This window comes from Octopus bimaculoides, chromosome 19 (genome assembly GCF_046866305.1).
Source record: "Octopus bimaculoides isolate indiv1 chromosome 19, ASM4686630v1, whole genome shotgun sequence".
NCBI lineage: Eukaryota > Metazoa > Mollusca > Cephalopoda > Octopoda > Octopodidae > Octopus > Octopus bimaculoides.
Window position 1 is genome coordinate 2,914,507 of NC_142946.1, and position 26,557 is coordinate 2,941,063.

General features: G+C 35.3%; 1 protein-coding gene across 1 annotated transcript in view; it reads right to left on the bottom strand.

Moving 5' to 3' along the window:
• Window positions 1-639: 639 nt before the first annotated feature.
• The window catches only part of LOC106876685 (uncharacterized), a 72,615-nt gene continuing 46,697 nt past the window's right edge, over window positions 640-26,557 (bottom strand). Inside the window, exons 43-64 of the mRNA XM_089366496.1 lie at window positions 26,154-26,363; window positions 25,592-25,816; window positions 25,062-25,271; window positions 24,500-24,724; window positions 24,010-24,219; window positions 23,448-23,672; window positions 22,918-23,127; window positions 22,356-22,580; window positions 21,864-22,073; window positions 21,302-21,526; window positions 20,037-20,246; window positions 19,475-19,699; window positions 18,159-18,368; window positions 17,155-17,379; window positions 16,452-16,661; window positions 15,056-15,283; window positions 14,667-14,876; window positions 13,837-14,067; window positions 12,447-12,656; window positions 11,281-11,496; window positions 3,658-9,957; window positions 640-1,043 (exon numbers count right to left, since the gene is read on the bottom strand). Coding sequence (XP_089222622.1) covers window positions 913-1,043; window positions 3,658-9,957; window positions 11,281-11,496; window positions 12,447-12,656; window positions 13,837-14,067; window positions 14,667-14,876; window positions 15,056-15,283; window positions 16,452-16,661; window positions 17,155-17,379; window positions 18,159-18,368; window positions 19,475-19,699; window positions 20,037-20,246; window positions 21,302-21,526; window positions 21,864-22,073; window positions 22,356-22,580; window positions 22,918-23,127; window positions 23,448-23,672; window positions 24,010-24,219; window positions 24,500-24,724; window positions 25,062-25,271; window positions 25,592-25,816; window positions 26,154-26,363 — 10,781 coding nt within the window. The 3' untranslated portion in view covers window positions 640-912. The remainder of the gene's footprint in view (window positions 1,044-3,657; window positions 9,958-11,280; window positions 11,497-12,446; window positions 12,657-13,836; window positions 14,068-14,666; window positions 14,877-15,055; window positions 15,284-16,451; window positions 16,662-17,154; window positions 17,380-18,158; window positions 18,369-19,474; window positions 19,700-20,036; window positions 20,247-21,301; window positions 21,527-21,863; window positions 22,074-22,355; window positions 22,581-22,917; window positions 23,128-23,447; window positions 23,673-24,009; window positions 24,220-24,499; window positions 24,725-25,061; window positions 25,272-25,591; window positions 25,817-26,153; window positions 26,364-26,557) is intronic.

Below are 26,557 nucleotides of genomic sequence, written 5' to 3' on the forward strand. Positions count from 1 at the left end.
TCACTGTTTCATTCAAGGCCATACGTCACAAACTTTTGGAAGTAGGCATCAGTCGTTTAGTCCCATTGAATTATTGAGACATTTAGGCTGGAAGAGGTCTTATGTTTTAACTTCTGCTGGTACATATAATTTACTGCTATGGCATTACCTTTTACCATATATTCTATGCTGGTCAGCCAAACATAATTGAAACTGAAAACTGCGAGAAACCAAACAAGCAAGGCATTTGAGTCAAGCTCCATTTTCTCTCTATAGTTTCTGTTCACCATCACTGAAAGGAAGTGAAGTTATGAATAAAACACCACACACAGGTGTATACACAAAAATGCACACACTCACACACATATATATACATATTGCATATATGTATACATACACACACATTCATGCATGTACACATACATTCATATATATACACATATGTAGACACATATACAGACATGAATTTATACATAGACTCATACAGACATACAAACATGCATATATTCACACACATATACAAATACATACATACATACATATATATATATATACATACATATACACATACATATACACACATTCAAATATAACCGAAATAGTTTTTCTAAATATTTGAAAACAGCAACAACCACAGGAAAAAAGAACAACTCAATGAAATGTTTTCTTAATTTTATTTATTTAATTACCATTTGAAAACGTGGGAATGTTTCAAATCAAATTAATATTTGTCATTTTATATTTTTTAAACTGATTTTGTTTTGTTTTTGTTTTTTCAAAGGATGATTAATGATGAAATGCTTTTCATTTTTCTTTGTGATTTTCTTATTTTGTCCATATTTTTCAAATAATGACATTTTCAGTTAACGACTTGATGCCAAGTCAGTCACATTTGTTAAGTTCTTTGTATTTTCTTCTTTAGTCTTTCAAATCTCAACAAATCTTACTGCTTAGCTCAGATGGACAAGTATGTTTACCATTCTTACATGAACAATTATACAAGACACATTTATGAATAAAGCTGAAGTGTTCTGTGTAATACATGGTGCCATTCACTTTACAACCTGCACAAATAGAAAGAACAGAAAAAGCATTGAATCAAAATCTTGAATGGCAAAATAATAAAATAAGAGATTTGTTTTGATTGACATTGTTATAATGGTAAATAAACATGACAATAATTATTTATTGTGCAAACACAGCAAACTGTTTCTCTGAGATCAAATCAATAACTGAATATCATTATTGGTATATATATTTGGATATTGATGTGGTCGCATGAAAAACCCTAACCCCTAACCCAACAGTGATGGAGATGGGAAGATATACACTTTTCAATTCATGGAGGAGTGGAGCTTACAGCATTTAATTACCTCCTCCAACTAGGACTAATCAAGGAACCCCACTAATCTTGGTTCACCCTAACCACAAAGGGCACAAGTCCTTACCCAACTGTTGTCTCCAGCCTATAATTGCATTTAGAGTAGCTCCATTTACCCTAACTGTTTTCATCACAAACAGCCACCTTTTGACAAATCCCATGGGGGTGGGGCATTTTCTTCTCCATCCTCACTTTCTTTTCTAAATGGAACTTATAAAAGTGGATGAGGGATACACTCAGGAGGAAGGCGTCTTTCAGCCTTGTCCATCACACGGCCACTTTCTCAATAGCTATGGACAGAAGAATATTACTTAGCCTGCCTTATAAAAGGTAGGCAATGGGATGATCTTACTGCCAACCAATAAATGGATCTGACAACAATTGTTCGACACAACTTCACAAGCCAGCAATGCTCATGAATGTGTGAAGTATGGTTTTATCACTCTGCATGTATCTCAAACCTGGTGGCACTTCCATGCCTGTGGAGTTTGTTTAAAATTGATAAGGAGCCTCAATAGAACTGTCAAGCTGAGAATATATGTAAGCGACCCATAGAAGTCTCTGGTCCAAAATTCTTCTGGAACAGACCAGCTAGTTTGTCCTCATGGATGCTTGGAGTTTTCCCAAGAATTTCATTCTCTTTACTCACCACTAGATCTCCATATATTACCTACATAAAACTTCCACTGTGTGTAATTGCCCAACTGGTAGAGAGAAGTAGGCAACTGACAACATTCCAGGTTCCAGGGTATCTTACCTTGGTCTTTCCTTGATCCAGGAGATGAAGATAAGGCAGAATCATACAAAATGAATTGTGTCATTTATCATTATTTCAACATTAACTGAACCTGAAGGCTTTATCATTAGTTATAACATCTCCACCACCTAACAATTTTTGATATTTTCTTGTAAGATTTATGAGTTTATTTTAAATATTTCATTAAATATATTTCCATTTGATAACATCGCTTTATATGAGGGTGAGTCAAGAAGTAATTCCATTTTCTTTATTTCATGTGAAGTTTTTAATAAAAATAACTGGAGATTTTCTCAGTTATAAATGATTATATCATTTATGTTCTGAAATATTTTGTTTCCTACTTTTCAGGTTTTTAGACTAGTAAGGAAAATTCAAAATGGCTGCCCCCCTTAGAGTTACTTCAAAAACAAAGAGTAGTGATTGAATTTCTTGTTGCTGAGGGGGAAACACCTGTAAACATTCACCGACGATTACAAAATGTCTTTGAGGACAATGCTTTAGATTATAGCAATGTATGCAGGTGGGTCCGTCGTCTGAAAGATGAGAAGGTGGGAACTGTGAGTGTAGCCGATAAACTCCCTTTCTGCCCATCCGTCCGCTTCTGTGAATCCTGCCAATAAATCAAAAGCAGATGCTCTGATCAGAGAAGACAGGCGCTTAACTCTTGATGAGATGGCAGAAAACCTTGAAGTGAGCCATGGAAGTGCTTACAACATTGTCGAATCACTTGGCTTGATGAGGAAGTGAAAACTGTAGTGAAGAAATGGCTCAAAGAACAGTCAACAGAATTTTACGGGGCAGGGATACATGCTCTCATTCGAAGGTGGAACATTGTTATTGAGAGAAACAGTGACTATGTTGAGAAGTAGGGATGTGATCCACAGAGGACCGGCTTCATTTTGATGTATGATACATGTTCCTGTGTTGGTAATTATACCTGTCCTAAACAAAATGCCATTACCTTTTGACTCACCTTCGTATATTTGCATTTTATATCTTGATAAGTGCTACAACCAGAATTATATTTTCTAATTTTTTTTTTGTGTGTGTCATCCTGCTTCTGTTTTATATCCCTATTTAAATACCGTTGCAGAACACATTAAATAACAATTAAATGAAACAATTTCGTTTAATGCATTTCTATGATAATTAATGACACAAATAATATGAAGAGGTTCAAAGGCGGTCAGCTGGTCAGTTGGCAGAAATGTTAGCACGCTGCATGAAATGCTTAGCGGTATTTCATCTGCTCAGTATTTCGACCCCCAGTGTTCAGCTGGTACTTATTTCATCAACCCCCGAAAAGATGAAAAGCAAAGTCGACCTTGGTGGAATTTGAACTCAGAACATAGCAACAAGCGAAATACTGCTAAGCATTTTGTCCAGTGTGTTAACAACTCTGCCAGCTCACCGCCTTATAAATAACAATAATGATAATGATAATAATAATAATAATAATAATAATAATGATAGTAGTAGTAGTAGTAGTAGTAGTAACAATAATAATATGTGAGGCAATACATGAGGAAAGACTTACCTATAAAGCGTGCATCATGAGTGTTGGTTAAAACTGTTGTGGAAGGAGGAGGATGAGGAGGAGGAGAAGGAGATTCTGTTGTAGAATTACTATTACATAGGTTTTTAGTGTTATCATCTTTGCAAGTCCAGCGTCCATTGCAGTTGCACTTACAATTAAGTTCCAAACAGCCTTCAATTCTACTAGACCAAGTGTTTCCTGCGTAAATTTTTCCGTGCAGTGAACAGGGTTTACATCTTCCCTGCGGCACCCGTACCCTAGATGGGGGGATGCATGTATCACTTAGAACTTCACATGACCAGGAACCATTGCATGAGCAAAAACATTCCATTTTCTTACATCCTTTCTGAATGACCTTTGAACTTTCTCCCCGATAAACAGAACCATTCACTAAACAGTTTTTGCATTGGTCTCCGCAGATGTAGCGTGCCTTTTCAGCAGGGCACACCCATGACCCATTACAGTAACATGTACATGTGTATTCAAAACAGTTAACTTGACGTTTAAACTGGCTGTTACCCTGATAGTGATACCCATTTAAGATACATTGGTTGCAATCTGTGAGTTCACTTTTGCCACATATGTTTATAGATCTTTCAGGGGGACACGCCCAGGTTCCATCACAACCGCAGTTACATTCATACTGAAAGCAGTTTAGGGTATAGCGGAAATTACTATTGCCAAGAACAGATTTATCATTTACGGTGCAATTTTGGCAAACGTTTGAAGGTTTTGTACTTTCAACACCGGTGTCTGGAAGAGAATCGTTACCACATATTGGTTGCGTTCGATCTCCTGGGCAGAAAAATTTACCATCACAGAAACACCTACATTGATACCTAGTACAACCGAAATCATATTCAAAAGTTGAGTTGCCCTCAATAACTTTTTCTCCAAGGTGACATTTTTTGCAGAAACCAATTAAACGCCTTCTTGAGCAAATATGAATGGCAGGCCCGGCAAGACAGTTCCATGTGCCGTCACAATTGCATGAACAGCGGAAGCGCAAACAGTTTCGATCGAAAGAGAAGAAACTATCTCCAGCATATTTATTTCCTCGCACAACGCAGCTTCTGCACGTACCATCAGACTTCACTTTATCTTTAACTACACTGCAAACATTAGCCGTTAGGTGCTTGGGACAATGCCAGTTACCATTACAACGACATTTACACTGGAAGCGTCGACAACCCTGCCTATAAGTGAACCATTGGTTACCTGCATATTTTTTGCCTTTTACTTCACATTGCAGACAGGTTTCGCGTAATGGTTCTTCGTAAGTGCATACATTTTCAGGCTGCTGGGACGGGCATTTCCAATTCCCCTCACAATCACAAGAGCACTTGAATTTGAAGCAGGCCTCTAATAAATCAAATTCCTCGCCCCCCTTATACAACTGGCCTTTAACATTACAGTTGGTACATTGTCTGCCAGACTGACCTTGTAATCCATGACAAATGTCAACGGCCGTTTCAGTTGGACATTCCCAGCTACTGTCACAACTACATTTACAACGGTAGCGATAGCAGGCGTTAATTAGGTAAAATACCGTATTTCCCTTGTAAGAATTACGCTTGATAAAGCAGCTTCGGCAGTTGGTATTATTTAGTGGTGCTAAAGTAACCTGTGTTTGATTATTACATGTATCTACTGCAGTCTCTGTAGGACATTGCCATTTTCCATTACATGAACAAGTACACTGATAGAGCATACAATTGCGTTTATAAGTAAACCTTGTATTTCCTTTATATGTTTCATTGTTTACTCTACAATCCCTACATCTTGGTGATTGGGTTGGAGCATCTATATTCGCAGCGCAAATGTTAATCGTTTTATCTGTGGGGCACACTATTTCGCCATCACAACCACAAGAGCATGTGTATTTTAAACAGCCATATTGGTAATGGAACATAGAGTTTCCTCTATAGAACTTACCTTGTTTGATACAATCCTTGCATTGAGGTGACTTATTAACTGTGCAGTTAGGCATTGCAGTTTTTTGAAAGCAGTCTATACTTCCATTGCATTGACATGTACACAAATGTTTCTCACAGTTGTCTTCCTGATAGAAGCTAATGCCTGGAGAATATTTCACTCCATTAGCTAAGCACTTTCTCTTTTCACCAGGGCAGTGATATTGATTCACAGATGAACAACGGTTTATGCTTTTGTCATTTGGACAATTCCAAGTTCCATTGCAGAAACAGTAGCACAAATGATGATAGCAACGGTTATTAACTATGAAGGCTGTGTTTCCTTGATATACTTCATTACTTAATCTACATGTTGCACAAGATCTGTCAGATTGAAGAATTGAGGGGTCACCACAAATATATTCTGCATTATGGGCAGGACAATTCCAGCTTCCATCACAATTGCATTTACATTTGTATCTATAACAATTTTCATCATGTTGAAATTCTGTATTTCCTTTAATGATTTTTCCCTTTGCATCACATTGTTGGCAATTTCCTGTATGTCCACCACAAATATATTCTACACTTTCAGCAGGACAATTCCAGCTTCCATCACAGTTGCATTTACATCTGTATCTATAACAATTCTCTTCATGTTGGAATTCTGTATTTCCTGAATAAATCCTACCCTTTGCATTACATTGTTGGCAATTTCCTGTGCTGGCACCACAAATATATTCTGCATTATGGGCAGGACAATTCCAGCTTCCATCACAATTGCATTTACATTTGTATCTATAACAATTTTCTTCATGTTGAAATTCTGTATTTCCTTCAACGATTTTTCCCTTTGCATCACATTGTTGGCAATTTCCTGTGCTGGCACCACAAATATATTTTGCGTTTTCAGCAGGACAATTCCAGCTTCCATCACAATTGCACTTACATTCGTACCTGTAGCAATTTTCTTCATGTTGAAATTCTGTATTTCCTTCAACGATTTTTCCCTTTGCATCACATTGTTGGCAATTTCCTGTGCTGGCACCACAAATATATTTTGCGTTTTCGGCAGGACAGTTCCAGCTTCCATCACAATTGCATTTACATTGGTATCTATAGCAATTTTCTTCATATTGAAATTCTGTATTTCCTGAATAAATCTTACCCTTTGCATTACATTGTTGGCAATTTCCTGTGCTGGCACCACAAATATATTTTGCGTTTTCAGCAGGACAATTCCAGCTTCCATCACAATTGCATTTACATTCATATCTGTAGCAATCTTCTTCATGTTGAAATTCTGTATTTCCTGAATAAATCTTACCCTTTGCATTACATTGTTGGCAATTTCCTGTGCTTGCACCACAAATATATTTTGCGTTTTCAGCAGGACAATTCCAGCTTCCATCACAATTGCATTTACATTCGTATCTATAGCAATTTTCTTCATGTTGAAATTCTGTATTTCCTGAATAAATCTTACCCTTTACATCACATTGTTGGCAATTTCCTGTGCTGGCACCACAAATATATTTTGCGTTTTCAGCAGGACAATTCCAGCTTCCATCACAATTGCATTTACATTCATATCTGTAGCAATCTTCTTCATGTTGAAATTCTGTATTTCCTGAATAAATCCTACCCTTTGCATTACATTGTTGGCAATTTCCTGTGCTGGCACCACAAATATATGTTGCGTTTTCAGCAGGACAATTCCAGCTTCCATCACAATTGCATTTACATTCGTACCTGTAGCAATCTTCTTCATATTGAAATTCTGTATTTCCTGAATAAATCCTACCCTTTGCATTACATTGTTGGCAATTTCCTGTGCTGGCACCACAAATATATTTTGCGTTTTCAGCAGGACAATTCCAGCTTCCATCACAATTGCATTTACATTCATATCTGTAGCAATCTTCTTCATATTGAAATTCTGTATTTCCTGAATAAATCCTACCCTTTGCATTACATTGTTGGCAATTTCCTCTGTTGGTATCACAAATATATTTTGCGTTTTCAGCAGGACAATTCCAGCTTCCATCACAATTGCACTTACATTCGTACCTGTAGCAATCTTCTTCATGTTGAAATTCTGTATTTCCTGAATAAATCTTACCCTTTGCATTACACTGTTGGCAATTTCCTGTGCTGGCACCACAAATATATGTTGCGTTTTCAGCAGGACAATTCCAGCTTCCATCACAATTGCATTTACATTCATATCTGTAGCAATTTTCTTCATGTTGAAATTCTGTATTTCCTGAATAAATCTTACCCTTTGCATTACATTGTTGGCAATTTCCTTTTGATGATTCATCACAAATAAACTCTGCACTTTCAGCAGGACAGTTCCAGCTTCCATCACAGTTACAAAAACATCGATATCTGTAGCAATCTACATCCCGAGTAAATGCAATATTGCTTTGATAACTTTTTCCAGATATTAAACAATTTATGCATGTGGTCTTATTTTGTTGACATATATTTATAGCTGTTGCTGCAGGACATTTCCAGCTACCATCACAGTTACATGCGCATTGAAATTTATAACAATTTTCCTCCAGTTCAAAACGTGTGTGCCCTTTTTTCTTTTCACCTCTGACGTCACAATAATGGCAGCCGGTTTCTTGATCGGTATTACATGTGTCAACCCCAGTCGGACACCTCCAACCTCCATCACAGTTACAAATACAATCGTATTTAATACAGCCGTCTTGTAGAGAGAATCTTGTGTTTGGTTGATGCTTAACTCCACGCACATCGCATTGATGACATTGTGAACGACACTCGTTAACTGCAGTTTCACCTGGGCAGTTCCAACCTCCATCACAATTACATCTACATCGGTATCTATAGCAACCTTCTTTCAGTTCAAATTGGGAATTACCACTTTTTCTTTCTCCTTTTACATTGCAATAATAGCAACCAGTTCTTTCATCCATGTTGCATACATTTATGGCTTTCTCTCCTGGACAATTCCAGCTTCCATCACAGTTGCATCTACACTGATATTTGATGCAGTCCTGTTGCAAAATAAAATCAGAATCTGGTTCTGCTATTGTGCCTTTGGCATTGCATTTGATACATTTCGTACCACAAATCCTAACTGCTGATTCACCCAGACAATTCCAGCTGCCATCACAGTTGCATCGACATTGATACCTAATACAGTCTTTTTCTAACTCAAAGTTACTGTTGGGTGCTGCAGTGGTGCCATAGGCATTGCATCGGATACATTTATTATTTCTTTCACAAAGATTTACTGCTGTCTCCTTAGGACAATTCCAACTACCATCACAATTACAACGGCATTTATATTTAAAACAACCTTCTCTTAGTTGGAAATCAGAGTTAGGTTGAATAATTTTTCCTCGAGCACTGCACAAATGGCAAGCTGGTGCTTGCCTGCAAACATCTACAACAGAGTCTGCCAGACAATGGTAGCTGCCATCAATATTGCAGGTGCAGGTTTGTTCAGTACAAGAGTCGATTTGTTTGATAAAAGTTGTGTTTAACCTGTAACTACGTCCATCGACAACACAAGACAGCTTCTTCTTCTTGCATGTATTAACACTCAGATTATCTGGACATGTCCAGCTACCATCACAGTAACAGTTACAAAGATATTCATAGCATCCCTCAACGAAACGGAATTGTGTGTTACCTCTGTGGACCTTACTATAGACATGACATATTTGGCAAGTATCAGAGTTGGCTGTTAAAACTGTGTCATTATTCACGATTGAATGTGTTTTATGAATAGCAAATGTCCCATTTCCAAACTTTAGTTGAGTTTCAGTCTTACTGTGGACTAAACGTGCACCTTGTATAGCAATTGACGAATCAGCTTTGACTTCGATATCATGATGAATCTCAGTCTCATTAATGAGACTCAGGTCCACTTCATTTCGTTCCTTGTGTGGAGGAGATACTGTCCCTAACGATGGTGGAGTTGGTGAGAAGTAACTCTGAGAAATTCCGCCAACAGCAGGATGGTCAGGACCTTTTATAGGTTTCAGTGTGCCTGACAATGTATAAGGAATTGGCATTGTAGGTTTTGGAGTTCCTGTATGGGCAATGTCTGTGTTACATGGTAACTTCATGGTCTGTTCTGGATAGCAAACATATGTTCCATTGCAATGACAAACGCAGCTTATAGCTTCACAGTCCATGCGGCGTTTAAAACCAATCCCACCAGCATACTTCATACCATCGACTGTACAGTTTTGACAGGTCGAACACTTGGAAACTGTTTGGGCTGCAGGGCAGTAGTAAGAACCATCACATCTACAATGACAGTGGAACTCTAAGCAACCATCTTCAAAACTAAAGCGTCTTCCACTTGAGATTATTTTCCCTCTTACAACACAGTCATGACATTCTGAAATGGAAATCAGAGGATTGGAAATGAAAGAAATTTAATGAAATAATTCACACACACACACACACACACACACACACACACACACACACACACACACACACACACACACACACACACACACACACACACACACACACACACACACACACACACACACACACACACACACACACACACACACACACACACACACACACACACACACACACACACACACACACACACACACGCACACACACACACACACACGTGTATTTACATACACAAAGCACAGAAACCACAAAAACATACTCAACCTACAAAGTACACACACACTCTCCTTTGCTGGAACCAACAAAAACAAAAGCCACTCATCATCATCATCATCATCGTTTAACATCTGTCTTCCATGCATGCATGGGTAGGACGGTTGATAGGAGCCGGCCAGGTAGAAGACTACCCCAGGCTACTGGGTCTGTTTTGGCAGGGTTTTTATGGCTGCATGCCCTTTCTAACACCAACCACTCAGCTGAGTGGACTCAGTACTTTTTATGTGGCACTAGCACCGGTGAGGTCAATTTTGGCAGGGTTTTTACAGATGGATGCCCTTCCAAATGCCAACTGTTCTACAGTGTGGACTGGATGCTTTTCATGTGACACCTGCACTGGTAGGGTCACCAAGGAACTTGCAAGACAAGGAATTTTGAGAGGGTCAGGGGCATTGATGGAGGGGATCTTGTGTCAGAGTATGAAAGGTTAGGGTATGACAGAGAGTCAGGGAGGTACATAGAGGAGGTACAGAGGTACCCGGCGAGAGAAAGAGAGAAGTGAGGGGAAGAGAGAAAAGAGAGAGAGAGGAAGAGAGAAGTAGTGAGAGAGAGAAAGGTACAAAAAAGAGGACAGAAACAGGTAGGCTGATGTAAACGTAATACTTGGTTACCTAGTCAGAGGGAAAAGCAAGAGAGAGAGAGAGAGAGAGAGAGAGAGAGAGAGAGAGAGAGAGAGAGAGAGAGAGGGAGAGAGAGAAAGAGAGAGAATGAGGGCACAATGAAAGCGAAACAGTGAGATAACAATGCAGATATTTTGGCACATAAATGTAGAGATGATATTTCTCACAGCAAACAAAAGTGAAACGGTTTGAGGGCTGCAGTTGTACGATAAAAGCTTTCTGACAATTTAACTAAAACAAAAGAGAACCATAACAGATGAGAATGTTTGTTGGCAACATGAGAAAGAAGAACTAAGTCGAAGAACTAAGTCGGAAAAGACAATATCTTCATAAGAAACAGAAGAAACAAATCATTTAAAACAAACCAAGAAAAATTAATTGTTTTATTTTACCTGTTGTATGTTCTTGTTTGCGATGTCCATCTCGATCGCAGATATATTCGCTGTTTTGTGAAGAGCATTGCCATGATCCATCAGTATTACAGTCACAATTGTATTCGAAACAACCACGTTCAAAGCTGAAAGGGCGACCAAGCACATATCTCTTCCCTTCTACCACACATGACATTGGATCATCGCTGACCACAATATATGTAGTTCGAGTTGATGCTTTTCACAAGAAAAAAAAAAAAAAATCAATTTACGTGTTTTTAGTGATTTGTCTTTAAAGTTTGCAACAGGTTAGGAAAACAATTCACAGAAAAAAGCTTTCTTTTTTGACAATATTTCACAGGAGCCAGTTTGCATAGTTCTTTTCAGGGTCCCTTTGCCTTTCATCCTTTCAGGCTCAATAAAATAAGTAAAATAAATACCAGTTAATCATTGGGGGAGGGGTGTCAATGTAATCGACTTAATCCCTTTCCTAAACTTGCTGGCCTTGTGCCAAAATTTGAAATCAACATGAAAAAAATTCTAAAAACTAAATAAAAAAAACATTTTATGGTTAATTTTGAGGCAATATTCCTTGTGTGATGACGTTGTGGCGTTTATGCCTATGGTTTATTGTATTCATCATCATCATCATCATCATCATCATCATAGTGTATTATGTATTCAAAAATATTTTATAGTCTCTCAAATATTTTAAAAGTAAAGTTTTAAATTGTGATCCAGTTCTAAGTCAATGCATTTTTTTCCTCCGCCTTCCTTTTCTCTTGGACTTTCCTCTGTCTCCTGATTCTGGAGAAGAGCTTTTGCTCGAAATGTAAAACTACCTTTCTTTCCTTCCCTGAGCATCTGCTAATACTTTGCATGTACCACATCCTCATGTTGTCTATTTTTCTTGTGTTCGTTCTTTGTTTTTTATATTTACTATATATATATATACATACACACACACACACACACACATATATATATATACATATATATATATATATACATATATATATAGATAGATAGATAGATAGATAAATAGATAGATAGATAGATAGATATAGATATGGATATAGATGTATATAGATAATGTGAGTGTGTATATATTTATACCTGTATCTTGTAAGGAGTATAGAATTCTTGAAACAAATCAAATAGAGAGTAAAAGAGTGACAATAACCTACCTTTCTTTCTCTGTTTTGCTAACTGGTCTCCACAGATATATTCAGCATCATCTCCAGGACACTGCCATGAGCCATTGCGATAGCATTCACATTGATAGCGGAAACAACCATCAGTAAAAGTGAAGTCTTCTCCCAGCGAGAATTCTTTACCATTTACTGAACAATGCTGAATGGAAGCTGCTGCTCTAACCACAACACTCCTTTGGAAAACTGAACAGAAATGGAAGAAATTTTAAATATTCATATAATATTAAAACCTTCCAAGAAATAAATTTAACTTTGTTAAAAGAGAGTTACATTTAAGGGGAATATATCAGAGAAACCAGAGTTACTTCAGCCTTTTCTAACATCATGTGGTGGACATAGTTGATGATATTATATCTTTAGCTACCACACACCAACACATCAGTAATATTGTTTTTGTAACAAATACTGGTGATATAAAGAGTTCAATTGTGAATTTGAGATTTCAGTGCAGAGAAAAGAAGATAGTGCACTCATTACTGTGAGTTAAGCCCAGAAATGCTTTTCTTGTGGGAAATACATTATACGAAGGGGCTGCTGGAAGGTTCCTGTCTTTGAGTGAAAGAAAATCCAGGACGATCAGTTAATTATGATCTTATTCAACGTTGTAGTGCACCTGAGCACTATACCCAGTAACTTCATCATCATCATCATCATCATTATTATTATTATTATTATTATTATTATTATTATTATTATTATTATTATCATTATCATTATTATTATCATTATTTTTAATATTCCCCTTTCAGATTCAAACACTTATTGCAGAACAGTGCAGAAGGTTGGGCTTCTAACCAGGCCTTTCACAATATCCTTAAAGCCAGCAATTTTTCTGTACCCCATCAAATATATATAAATATACATATATAAATATACATATATAAATATATATATATATATATATATATGTATATTTGTTTTGCAAGATTTTTGATGTGAAATCGTGTGTTGAAACAGATGTTGTTGTACTTGGGGATGGTCATATTGCCAGTTTAGCCAATAAAAACACACGCACTGTATATTTGGTGTTAATTTGCTTCAGCTTTATATTGCATTCATCTTATTTCGTCCAGAGTTCTTTCGTCACACTTCTGTGACCTCATCAGTGGTCCTTTGTTTTCTTCTTTCTTATGTGTGTCTCACCTTGCTAACTATCAGCCATTTTGTCAAAATGGCTGATATATATATATATATATATATATATATATATATATATATATATATACATATATATATATATGCGCAATATATGGATTTATATAACCCAGTGGTAATCACACACACATGCACACCTGTGCACACTCACACACACACATACATGCACACACCTACATAGCAGTGTAATTATATCTTGAACTCTCACCTTGCTGCCATTTATTTGAATGGTGTGATCGTTCTCGTCCATGACGGTTACAGATGTACTCAATACCTTCAGCGAGACATTCCCATGAGCCATCAGTGTTACAGAAGCAGTTGAATTCGAAACAACCTATTGTGAAATTAAATGCTCGGCCAAGTGAATAGCTTTCGCCATTAACTTCACAGTTTCTCATCTCATCACTGACAATCACATAAAAGTTGATGCTGGAAGCTGCTAAAAAAAAAAAATAAAAAAACATAAAGGAAAAAACAAATGTTTACAATTTTGTGTGTTTGGTGACACAGGGTGGGGATCGAAACAAGAGATTTTGACAGAGAATGTTTTATAAGTTCATAAAATATTGGTTTCAAATTTTGGAACAAGGACAGCAATTTTGGAGCAGGGGTGAGGTCAATTGTATTGACCCCAGATATCAACTGATACTTGTTTTATTGACCAGTAAAGAATGAAAGGCAAAGTTGACCTCGGTGGAATTTGAACTTAGAATGATAAGACGGGCGAAATGTTGTTTATCATTTTGCCCGGCTTGTTAATGAACCTGCCACATCACCACCTTAGTTTATAAAATACAGTCACAGAAATCATGATGATGATGATTAAATACATTTCAACTTTATTCTCTAGGAAATAAATGTAAAAGATATCTTACTACAAATATAATTAGAATGATTAAATGTATCAGATTATTGTTGCATGTCCTTTGTTTCACAATGTGAATGCTTAAAGAAAAGGATCAATGATTTATAGGTCCCGAATACTTCCATCTTTAAAACCCATCAGTTAAGTTTGTAATATAAACCAAAATAATTCACCTTTCTTTTTATGTTGTCTTGACTGGTCCCCACAGATATATTCAGCATCATCTCCAGGACACTGCCACGAGCCATTGTGATAGCATTCACACTGATAGCGGAAACAACCATCGATAAAAGTGAAGTCTTTTCCCAGCGGGAATTCATTACCGTTTACTGAACAATATTTAATAGAAGATACTGTTCTAACCACAACACTCTGCTGGGAAACTAAAGAGAAATGGACAAAATTTAAATAAATATTCATGTAATATTAAAACTTCTCAAGAGATAAATTTCATTCCAGAAAAGAAGAAAAAACAAATTTGTTAGATTCCAAGTGATATCTGGCAAATAAGATTTTTTGTTTTCTATTGCAGATTAAGGACATCAGAAGAACTGCTACTTACTCTTAGGATGACTTGTTGAGGGATAAGTATGCTCATCTCTAGGTTTTCCACAGATATTCTTGATGTTCTGTGACAGACATTCCCACGATCCATCAGTGTTACAATTGCATTCATACAGGAAACAACCATATTCAAAGCTGAAAGGACGGCCAAGGCTATATTTCCTTCCCTTCACATGACATGATTCTGGATCCTCGTTCACCACAACATACATGTTCCGGCTTGGTACTAATAAAAGAAAAAAACAAAAAAACAAAAGCACAAACACTTATTACATTACACTGATTTTAAATGTTTAGCCATATACATTCAATTTCTACTGTTGCTGCTGCCACTACTACTACTACTACTACTACTACTACTACTACTACTACTACTACTACTACTACTACTACTACTGCTGCTGCTTCTGCTGCCACTACTATTACTACTACTACTACTACTACTACTACTACTACTACTACTACTACTACTAATGTTGCTGCTGCTGTTACTACTACTACTACTACAACTGCTGCTGCTACTTTCCCCTCTCTCTCTGTCTCACTGTTAAACCATGTACCTCCTCTATAACAAGACACCTATTTCTACCTCTCTATTTCCTTATTACACTCTAACCCTTCATCATCTGATACTGGATCCCCTCTTCTAATGCCCCCTCTGTTGTGGCAAAACACCTGCTTCTGTCTCTCTGTCTCTTTGTCACACTCTAACCCTTCATCCTCTGACACAAGTTCCCCTCCTCAAACGCTCCCCTTCCCCTCTCATAATTCCTTGTCTTGTGAGTTACTTGGTGACCCTGCCAGTGCTGGTGCCATGTGAAAAGCATCCAGTCCACACTGTAAAGTAGTTGGCATTTGGAAGGGCATCCAGCTGTGTAAACAAATTGCCAATAATAACCTTGTGCTAGTGCCATGTAAAAAGCACTGAGCCCACTCAGCAGAATGGTTGGTGTTTGGAAGAGCATCCAGCCGTAAAATCCCTGCCAAAACAGACACAGCAGCCTCGGGTAGATTTCTGACCTGGCCAGCTCCTGTCATCCGTCCTATTCCTGCATGCATGGAAGATGGACATTAGCCGATGAGGATAATGATGATGATGATATATACATACATTGATAGTTTGATAGAGAGGAAGAGAAAAAAGTTATATAATATGCAAGTCAAAAGAATAATGAATAAGAGTGATTGGAAGTAAAGAGAATGACTAAAGGTTGACAAAAGAGATCATACAAAGAAAATGGAGGAAGGGTTGTAGCAAGTACGCTTACATACATATGTGTGTGTGTGTGTGTGTGTGTGTTTGTATGGACTGTTCACAAGATTCTTGCCAAAAATATCTGAAAATTTAGTAAATACTTGAATAGGAAATATATTCAGAAAATTACAAAAATTACTTTTCTTTGGTTCTTGAGTAGAAGTCTGTGGACAAGCATATTCTGCACGCTCCCCTGGACATTCCCAAGAGCCATTACTATAACATTTACAAACATATCGGTAGCAGTTGTCTGTGAATGTAAATGGTTTATCCAAGGGATATTCTTGACCATTGACAACACACGAACTCAGAGTCTGGCCAATGTTTAATACGACTGACTGTTGGAAAACTGCAAAAGATGAGAGAAACTCAAGAGATTTAGAACAATATTACTTTTATGGAAAGAAGAAATTTCATTTGTGCAAGGAATGACAAACATATGACATAAAAGAAAAGTAAAATCAATGATAAAATGAAAATGGATCAAACAAGAGAAGAGGGAAAGAAATGGTAATAAAGAAATTATGGACAATCATGTCCAGTTCCAGCTATTAACAAGAAACAAATGAAGAATCAAAAAGTACCACTTCTTTTCGTACATCTTGCACTCGTCTGTTTATTCACATTCACTAATCACCAAATGGTAAATGTTGCGACAAGCATTTGTATTGTTACATCTTGCATAATATGAAAGCATAATTCCCATAAACTTGGAAATGTAATACATATTGGATGGACTGGAGCCTTATAATACTTTAGTTGAGAAAACAACATTACAAAAGAATGTTGATTAATCACAATTTACATTTGATCATTGAAGGTTAATAGAACATAAGTGTTACCTTCATGTGTTGGCGGTCTTGTGGGCTGTGGTCGTCTTTCATCACGGCATACATATTCTGATCTATCTGCAGGACATTCCCAGGATGCATTGTAGAAACAATGACAATTGTAACGGAAACAATCCAAAACAAAAGAGAATGCATCTCCCAGTGGATATCTTTGGTTATTGGCAAAGCAGCTATCTACATCTGTTTGATGGATCACGTAGAATCTTTTGCTTGAAACTAAAAACAAATAGAAAACAAACATATTTATTTATCTTCATTGGTTGTAACATAAACACAATCTTAATCACAGTTTCATGAAAGTTGATGTTTGAAAGACATTTCCTGTTGAGAATCTGTAAAGGATAAACATATTTAGAGTAGCATAATATTTACGGATTTCTCTACAAATTAGAAAATGGCAAGCCACTTGATGTGCAATATAGCTGTAGGGAAAACAGCTCATTGTTCAACACACATTGGAAGTGTCTGAACACGGTAAAAAATGACGAAAACTACATCACATGTACTGGTAGAGTAAACAGGGAATGCAAGAAGTTTAAGCTGGACAAATTAACGCAACATGCGTTCAGATGCCTGATTTTTACATAAGGACTTACTGTATACCGAAGTAGGTATTATAATAATCCAATATTTTTAGGGATTATAATAAATGTTGCAGACTGTTTAATGGATTGTAAAATATATTTTGTAGACGAATATTTCATTGCTATGGAGAAAAAAGAAAATATTTTATATGGCACATAAAAATACCCTGGTAACATGCAAATGTCACCCGTGCCAGTGGGATGTAAAAGCACCCATTACACTCTGGGAGTAGTTGGCGTTAGAAGGGCATCCAGCCATCGAAAACCATGTCAAATCAGACTGGAGTTTGGTGCAGTCTACCAGCATGCCAGCTCGATCAAACAGTCCAACCCATGCCAGCATGGGCAACAAACGTTAAATGATGATGATGATGTTATGAATTTAAAGTAAGAATTAAATTGATGACATACCTGGTACGCTTGACGAATGTGTGTCCCGATCACAGATGTATTGGGAGTCAGATCCAGGACATTCCCAAGATCCATTGTGGTAACACATACAGTTGTACTTGAAACACCCTTCGGTGAATGAGAATCGTCTTCCAAGATTAAAGCGATCGTTATTCACCACACAATATCTTATTTCAGATTGTGATGTCACTATTACGGATCCAATGTTTCCTGAAATGGGAAGAAAATGCCAAAAGATAGATAATAAATAGTACTTTTAATGGAAATACCAATGTACATTATTCAATATACTTTGTAATTTTTTATAGAAATTTCTGGAATCCTGTGAATGGTCATTGGTACATTGTTAACACTGAAATACATAGAATGGTCAGTAAGTAAAGATTATTTACCAACATAATGTGGCAGTCCTAATTAGGGTGAATGTTACTGTTATTTTCTATTTATGAGATCAGTGTCTGTGTGTCACTTTGAAAAGTATATGTTTCAAACAAGAACTAGTGTCACCATCTCTAGCTGAGCAGTTATTCTGTGCGGATGAAAGCAAATAACACAAAAACCATTGGTATTCAGATATTGCTCTGAGCTGAGTGGAGATACTAAGCTCCTTTGTTAAAAAATATAAGGACGCAGATAGTGCATCAATAGCTAGCTGAAGATGATGTTTCCTGAGGTTAAATAACTATAACATTCATCATAATCAGGACTGCTACATTATGTTGGCAAATAATCTTGACATTCAATGTTAATTCCCAAAACTTCTACATATTTTATAAGTGATGTTTCCCTCACAGTTCTGAGGAGAAAATAAACACCCTCTGCTGAAGCCAATTTCACTTCACCATGTTTGCTGATGACAACCAAAGCCTAAACTTACTGATTCACCCCTTCAATTCCTTCAATCTATTTCTAATGAAACTTAGATATTTAAAGCGAAGGAATGGTGATATTTGTATCTCATGCCAACGACTGGTAATTAGGTTTCCTTCAACTCTAATGACAGGTATAAATCTGATTGATATCATACTCCTGGTTTGCTATAAGATGATATATCACTGATGATTGCAACTTGTAGATTGCATGTAAAATATGTATTTCTCTGATCAATAATCAATCAATAAGAAAATGATAGAATTGGTAAGTGACGATACTGTAATAATATTGTATAGTGTTAATAGATTGTTGGTAAATAAATTTATTGAACTGGAGGAAAAGAACATTTGATTATTTCCAGAAACAACATTATGCAAAACCTACATTAGTTTGTGGCACAAATTACATATGACCATTGAAAATTTATAGAACATATTTGTTACCCTCATTTCTCGGTGGTCTTGTGGGCTGTGGTCGTCTTCTATCTTGGCACACATATTGTGATCTATCTGCAGGACATTCCCAGGACCCATTGAGGAAACATTGACAATTGTAACGGAAACAATCCAAAACAAAAGAGAACGCATCTCCTAAACGATATCTTTGGTTATTAGCAAAACAGCTATCTACATCTGTTTGATGGATCACGTAGAATCTTTTGCTTGAAACTAAAATGAGGGAGAAGAAAAACACATTTATTTATTTCCAATAAACCTATTGATTGTAACGTAAACACACTCATCAACATATTTTAGTGAAAATTGATATTTGAATAATATTTCAGTTGAGAATTTGTAAGGATTACATATAAATGTAGAACTTGAAAATGTCGAAATATTTCTGTATAAACCAGAAAATACTACATAAATTAATGCGAAATATAAATATTTCAGATTGTTGAATGATTGCAAAACATATTTTGTAGATGAATATTTCATTGCTATGAAGAAAAGCGATTATATTTTATTTTAGGAATTGTAAGAAAGAAATATATCTATGACATACCTGGTACGCTTGACGAATCTGTGTCCCGATCACAGATGTATTGGGAGTCAGATCCAGGACATTCCCAAGATCCATTTTGGTAACACATACAGTTGTACTTGAAACAACCTTCGGTGAATGAGAATTGTCTTCCAAGATTAAAGCGCTCGTTATTCACCATACAATATTTTATATCAGATTGTGACGTCACTATTATGGATCCAATGTTTCCTGAAATGCGAAGAAAATGTCAAACACTAAATAATAAATAGTCCTTTCAATGGAAATACCAATGTACATTATTCAATCTATTTTGTAATTTGTTTATAGAAATTCCTGGAATCTAATGCATGGTTATTGGTACTTTGTTGGAATACATAGAATGGTCACTAAGATGTACCTGTCACATTTTCGAACTTAGTTCATCTTCCTGAGCTTTTGGTATTTATACGGCTATCTCTTCAATAGGGGCTATTATGTCCTTGTATGGAATGCACTTGATGGTTGTCGCAAAGTTGAGACCTTTGTGTACTACTGCTTCTTCAGAGCTTTCCAGATTACTTACATTGATTACTTCTTCCACATGTGGGAAGCGGACTTCAGTCTTCATTCTCTAACCTTTTCTGAGCACAATTTGACCTCATCAAATTCGATGATGAGAACTAAAGTGTAAACTTAGCGATTCACACTTCAATTCTTTCAATCCATTTCTAATAAAACTAAGATATCGAAAATGAAGGTGTAGTAATGTTTGAATTTGATGCCTACAATTGATCATGAAGCTTCCTTCAACATTAATGACAGGTGTAAATCTGATTAATATTATATTCTTGGTTTGATACAAAATGAAATTTCTCTGATGACCTCACCTTTTGGATTGCATGTAAAATATGTATGTCTCTTATCAATAATCAATCAATAAGAAAATGATAGAATTGATAACTGATGCTAATGTTATAATAGTCTTGTGTTATTCCATCCATAGTAAATATATTCATTGAAATGGAGAAAAAGAACATTTGATTATTTCCAGAAATATTGTTATGCAAAACCTACATTAGTTTGTGGAAAATTTCAATATGGTCAGGTGATATTTTATAAAATCTATGTAAAGACTTAATGATATTTCATAATCTAACATGTCATCTTGTATCTAACGAACTATTGTAATTCATGAACATTTTAACAAACACTAGAGTTGATAAGTGAACAAATATACAAATTGAACATTGATCAATCTTAAGTTTGATAATATCATTGAAACTAAATAGAATATTATCTATTACCCTCATTTCTCGGTGGTCTTGTGGGCTGTGGTCGTCTTTCATCACGGCACACGTATTCTGATCTATCTGCAGGACATTCCCAGGACCCATTAAGGAAACACTGACAATTGTAACGGAAACAATCCAAAACAAAAGAGAATGGTTCTCCCAGTGGATATCCTTGGTTATTAGCAAAACAGTTGTTTACATCTGTTTGATGGATCACGTAGAATCTTCTGCTTGAAACTAAATTGAGGGAGAAGAAAAACACATTTATTTATCTCTAATAAACCCATTGATTGTAACAAAAACACACTCATCATCACAGTTTAGTGACAATTGATATTTGAATAATATTTCCACTGAGAATTTGTAAGGATTACATACAAATGTAGAATTTGAAAATGTCCAAATATTTGTGTAACAATCAGAAAGTATTGCAAAAGTTGATGTGAAATATAAATATTGCAGACTGTTGAATGATTGCAAAACATATTTTGTAGATGAATATTTCATTGTTATGAAGAAAAGCAATTATATTTTATTTTAGGAATTCTAAGAAAGAAATATATCTATGACAAACCTGGTACGCTTGACGAATCTGTGTCCCGATCACAGACGTATTGGGAGTCAGATCCAGGACATTCCCAAGATCCATTTTGGTAACACATACAGTTGTACTTGAAACAACCTTCCGTGAATGAGAATTGTCTTCCAAGATTAAAGCGCTCGTTATTCACCATACAATATTTTATATCAGATTGTGACGTCACTATTATGGATCCAATGTTTCCTGAAATGCGAAGAAAATGTCAAACACTAAATAATAAATAGTCCTTTCAATGGAAATACCTATGTACATTATTCAATATACTTTTTCTAACTTGTTTATAGAAATTTCAGGAATCCTGTGAATAGTCATTGGTACATTGTTAACATTGAAATGGAGAGAATTTATTGAACTGGACGAAAAGAACATTTGATTATTTCCAGAAACAACATTATGCAAGACCTACATTAGTTTGTGGCACAAATTACATATGACCATGGAAAATTAATAGAACATATTTGTTACCCTCATTTCTCGGTGGTCTTGTGGGCTGTGGTCGTCTTCTATCTTGGCACACATATTGTGATCTATCTGCAGGACATTCCCAGGATCCATTCATGAAACATTGACAATTGTAACGGAAACAATCCAAAACAAAAGAGAACGCATCTCCCAGTGGATATCTTTGGTTATTAGCAAAACAGCTATCTACATCTGTTTGATGGATCACGTAGAATCTTCTGCTTGAAACTAAAATGAGGGAGAAGAAAAACACGTTTATTTATTTCCAATAAACCTATTGATTGTAACGTAAACACACTCATCAACATATTTTAGTGACAATTGATATTTGAATAATATTTGAGTTGAGAATTAGTAAGTATTACATATAAATGTAGAACTTGAAAATGTCGAAATATTTCTGTATAAACCAGCAAATATTACATAAATTGATGCGAAATATAAATGTTGTAGACTGTTGAATGATTGCAAAACATATTTTGTAGATGAATATTTCATTGCTATGAAGAAAAGCGATTATATTTTATTTTAGGAATTGTAAGAAAGAAATATATTTATGACATACCTGGTATGCTTGACGAATGTGTGTCCCGATCACAGATGTATTGGGAGTCGGATCCAGGACATTCCCAAGATCCATTTTGGTAACACATACAGTTGTACTTGAAACAACCTTCCGTGAATGAGAATTGTCTTCCAAGATTAAAGCGCTCGTTATTCACCATACAATATTTTATATCAGATTGTGATGTCACTATTATGGATCCAATGTTTCCTGAAATGCGAAGAAAATGTCAAACACTAAATAATAAATAGTCCTTTCAATGGAAATACCCATGTACGTTATTCAATATATTTTTTCTAAATTAGTTTATGGAAAATTTCAATATGGTCAGCTGATATTTTATAAAATCAATGTAAAGACTTAATGATATTTCATAATCTACCATGTCATCTTGTATCTAACGAACTATTGTAATTCATAAACATTTTAACAAACACTAGAGTTCGTAAGTGAACAAATGTACAAATTAAACATTGATCAATCATAAGTTTGATTAAATAATTAAAACTTAATAGAATATTATCTATTACCCTCATTTCTCGGTGGGCTTGTGGGCTGTGGTGGTCTTTCATCACGGCATACATATTCTGATCTATCTGCAGGACATTCCCAGGATCCATTGAGGAAACATTGACAATTGTAACGGAAACAATCCAAAACAAAAGAGAACGCATATCCTAAATGATATCTTTGGTTATTAGCAAAACAGCTATCTACATCTGTTTGATGGATCACGTAGAATCTTTTGCTTGAAACTAAAATGGAGGAGAAGAGTGACATATTTATTTATTTCCAATAAATCCATTGATTGTAACATAAACACACTCATCAACATAGATTAGTGAAAATTGATATTTGAATAATATTTCCACTGAGAATTTGCAAGGATTACATACAAATGTAGAATTTGAAAATGTCCAAATATTTGTGTAACAATCAGAAAATATTGCAAAAGTTGATGTGAAATATAAATATTGCAGACTGTTGAATGATTGCAAAACATATTTTGTAGATGAATATTTCATTGCTATGAAGAAAAGCAATTATATTTTATTTTAGGAATTCTAAGAAAGAAATATATCTATGACATACCTGGTACGCTTGACGAATCTGTGTCCCGATCACAGATGTATTGGGAGTCAGATCCAGGACATTCCCAAGATCCATTTTGGTAACACATACAGTTGTACTTGAAACAACCTTCGGTGAATGAGAATTGTCTTCCAAGATTAAAGCGCTCGTTATTCACCATACAATATTTTATATCAGATTGTGACGTCACTATTATGGATCCAATGTTTCCTGAAATGCGAAGAAAATGTCAAACACTAAATAATAAATAGTCCTTTCAATGGAAATACCTATGTATATTATTCAATATATTTATTGCAACTTGTTTATAGAAATTTCAGGAATCCTGTGAATAGTCATTGGTACGTTATTAACATTGAAATAGAGAGAATTTATTGAACTGGAGGAATAGAACATTTGATTACCTCCAGAAACAACATTATGCAAGACCTACATTAGTTTGTGGCACAAGTTACATATGACCATGGAAAATTAATAACATATTTGTTACCCTCATTTCTCGGTGGTCTTGTGGGCTGTGGTCGACTTCTATCTTGGCACACATATTGTGATCTATCTGCAGGACACTCCCAGGACCCATTGAGGAAGCATTGACAATTGAAACGGAAACAATCCAAAGCAAAAGAAAATGGTTCTCCCAGTGGATATCTTTGGTTATTAGCAAAACAGCTATCTACATCTGTTTGATGGATCACGTAGAATCTTTTGCTTGAAACTAAAATGAGAGAGAAGAGAAACACGTTTATTTATTTCCAATAAACCTATTGATTGTAACGTAAACACACTCATCAACATATTTTAGTGACAATTGATATTTGAATAATATTTGAGTTGAGAATTAGTAAGTATTACATATAAATGTAGAACTTGAAAATGTCGAAATATTTCTGTATAAACCAGCAAATATTACATAAATTGATGCGAAATATAAATGTTGTAGACTGTTGAATGATTGCAAAACATATTTTGTAGATGAATATTTCATTGCTATGAAGAAAAGCGATTATATTTTATTTTAGGAATTCTAAGAAAGAAATATATTTATGACATACCTGGTATGCTTGACGAATGTGTGTCCCGATCACAGATGTATTGGGAGTCGGATCCAGGACATTCCCAAGATCCATTTTGGTAACACATACAGTTGTACTTGAAACAACCTTCCGTGAATGAGAATTGTCTTCCAAGATTAAAGCGCTCGTTATTCACCATACAATATTTTATATCAGATTGTGATGTCACTATTACGGATCCAATGTTTCCTGAAATGCGAAGAAAATGTCAATCACTAAATAATAAATAGTCCTTTCAATGGAAATACCTACGTACATTATTCAATATATTTTTTCTAAATTAGTTTATGGAAAATTTCAATATGGTCAGCTGATATTTTATAAAATCTATGTAAAGACTTAATGATATTTCATAATCTAACATGTCATCTTGTATCTAACGAACTATTGTAATTCATAAGCATTTTAACAAACACTAGAGTTCGTAAGTGATCAAATGTACAAATTAAACATTGATCAATCATAAGTTTGATTAAATAATTAAAACTTAATAGAATATTATCTATTACCCTCATTTCTCGGTGGTCTTGTGGGCTGTGGTGGTCTTTCATCACGGCATACATATTCTGATTTATCTGCAGGACATTCCCAGGACCCATTGAGGAAACATTGACAATTGTAACGGAAACAATCCAAAACAAAAGTGAACGCATCTCCTAAACGATATCTTTGGTTATTAGCAAAACAGTTGTTTACATCTGTTTGATGGATCACGTAGAATCTTCTGCTTGAAACTAAAATGAGGGAGAAGAAAAACACATTTATTTATTTCCAATAAACCTATTGATTGTAACGTAAACACACACATCAACATATTTTAGTGACAATTGATATTTGAATAATATTTAAGATGAGAATTAGTAAGTATTACATATAAATGTAGAACTTGAAACTATCGAAATATTTCTGTATAAACCAGCAAATATTACATAAATTGATGCGAAATATAAATGTTGTAGACTGTTGAATGATTGCAAAACATATTTTGTAGATGAATATTTCATTGCTATGAAGAAAAGCGATTATATTTTATTTTAGGAATTTTAAGAAAGAAATATATTTATGACATACCTGGTATGCTTAACGAATGTGTGTCCCGATCACAGATGTATTGGGAGTCAGATCCAGGACATTCCCAAGATCCATTTTGGTAACACATACAGTTGTACTTGAAACAACCTTCGGTGAATGAGAATTGTCTTCCAAGATTAAAGCGCTCGTTATTCACCACACAATATTTTATATCAGATTGTGACGTCACTATTATGGATCCAATGTTTCCTGAAATGCGAAGAAAATGTCAAACACTAAATAATATATAGTCCTTTCAATGGAAATACCTATGTACGTTATTCAATATATTTTTTCTAAATTAGTTTATGGAAAATTTCAATATGGTCAGCTGATATTTTATAAAATCTATGTAAAGACTTAATGATATTTCATAATCTAACATGTCATCTTATATCTAACGA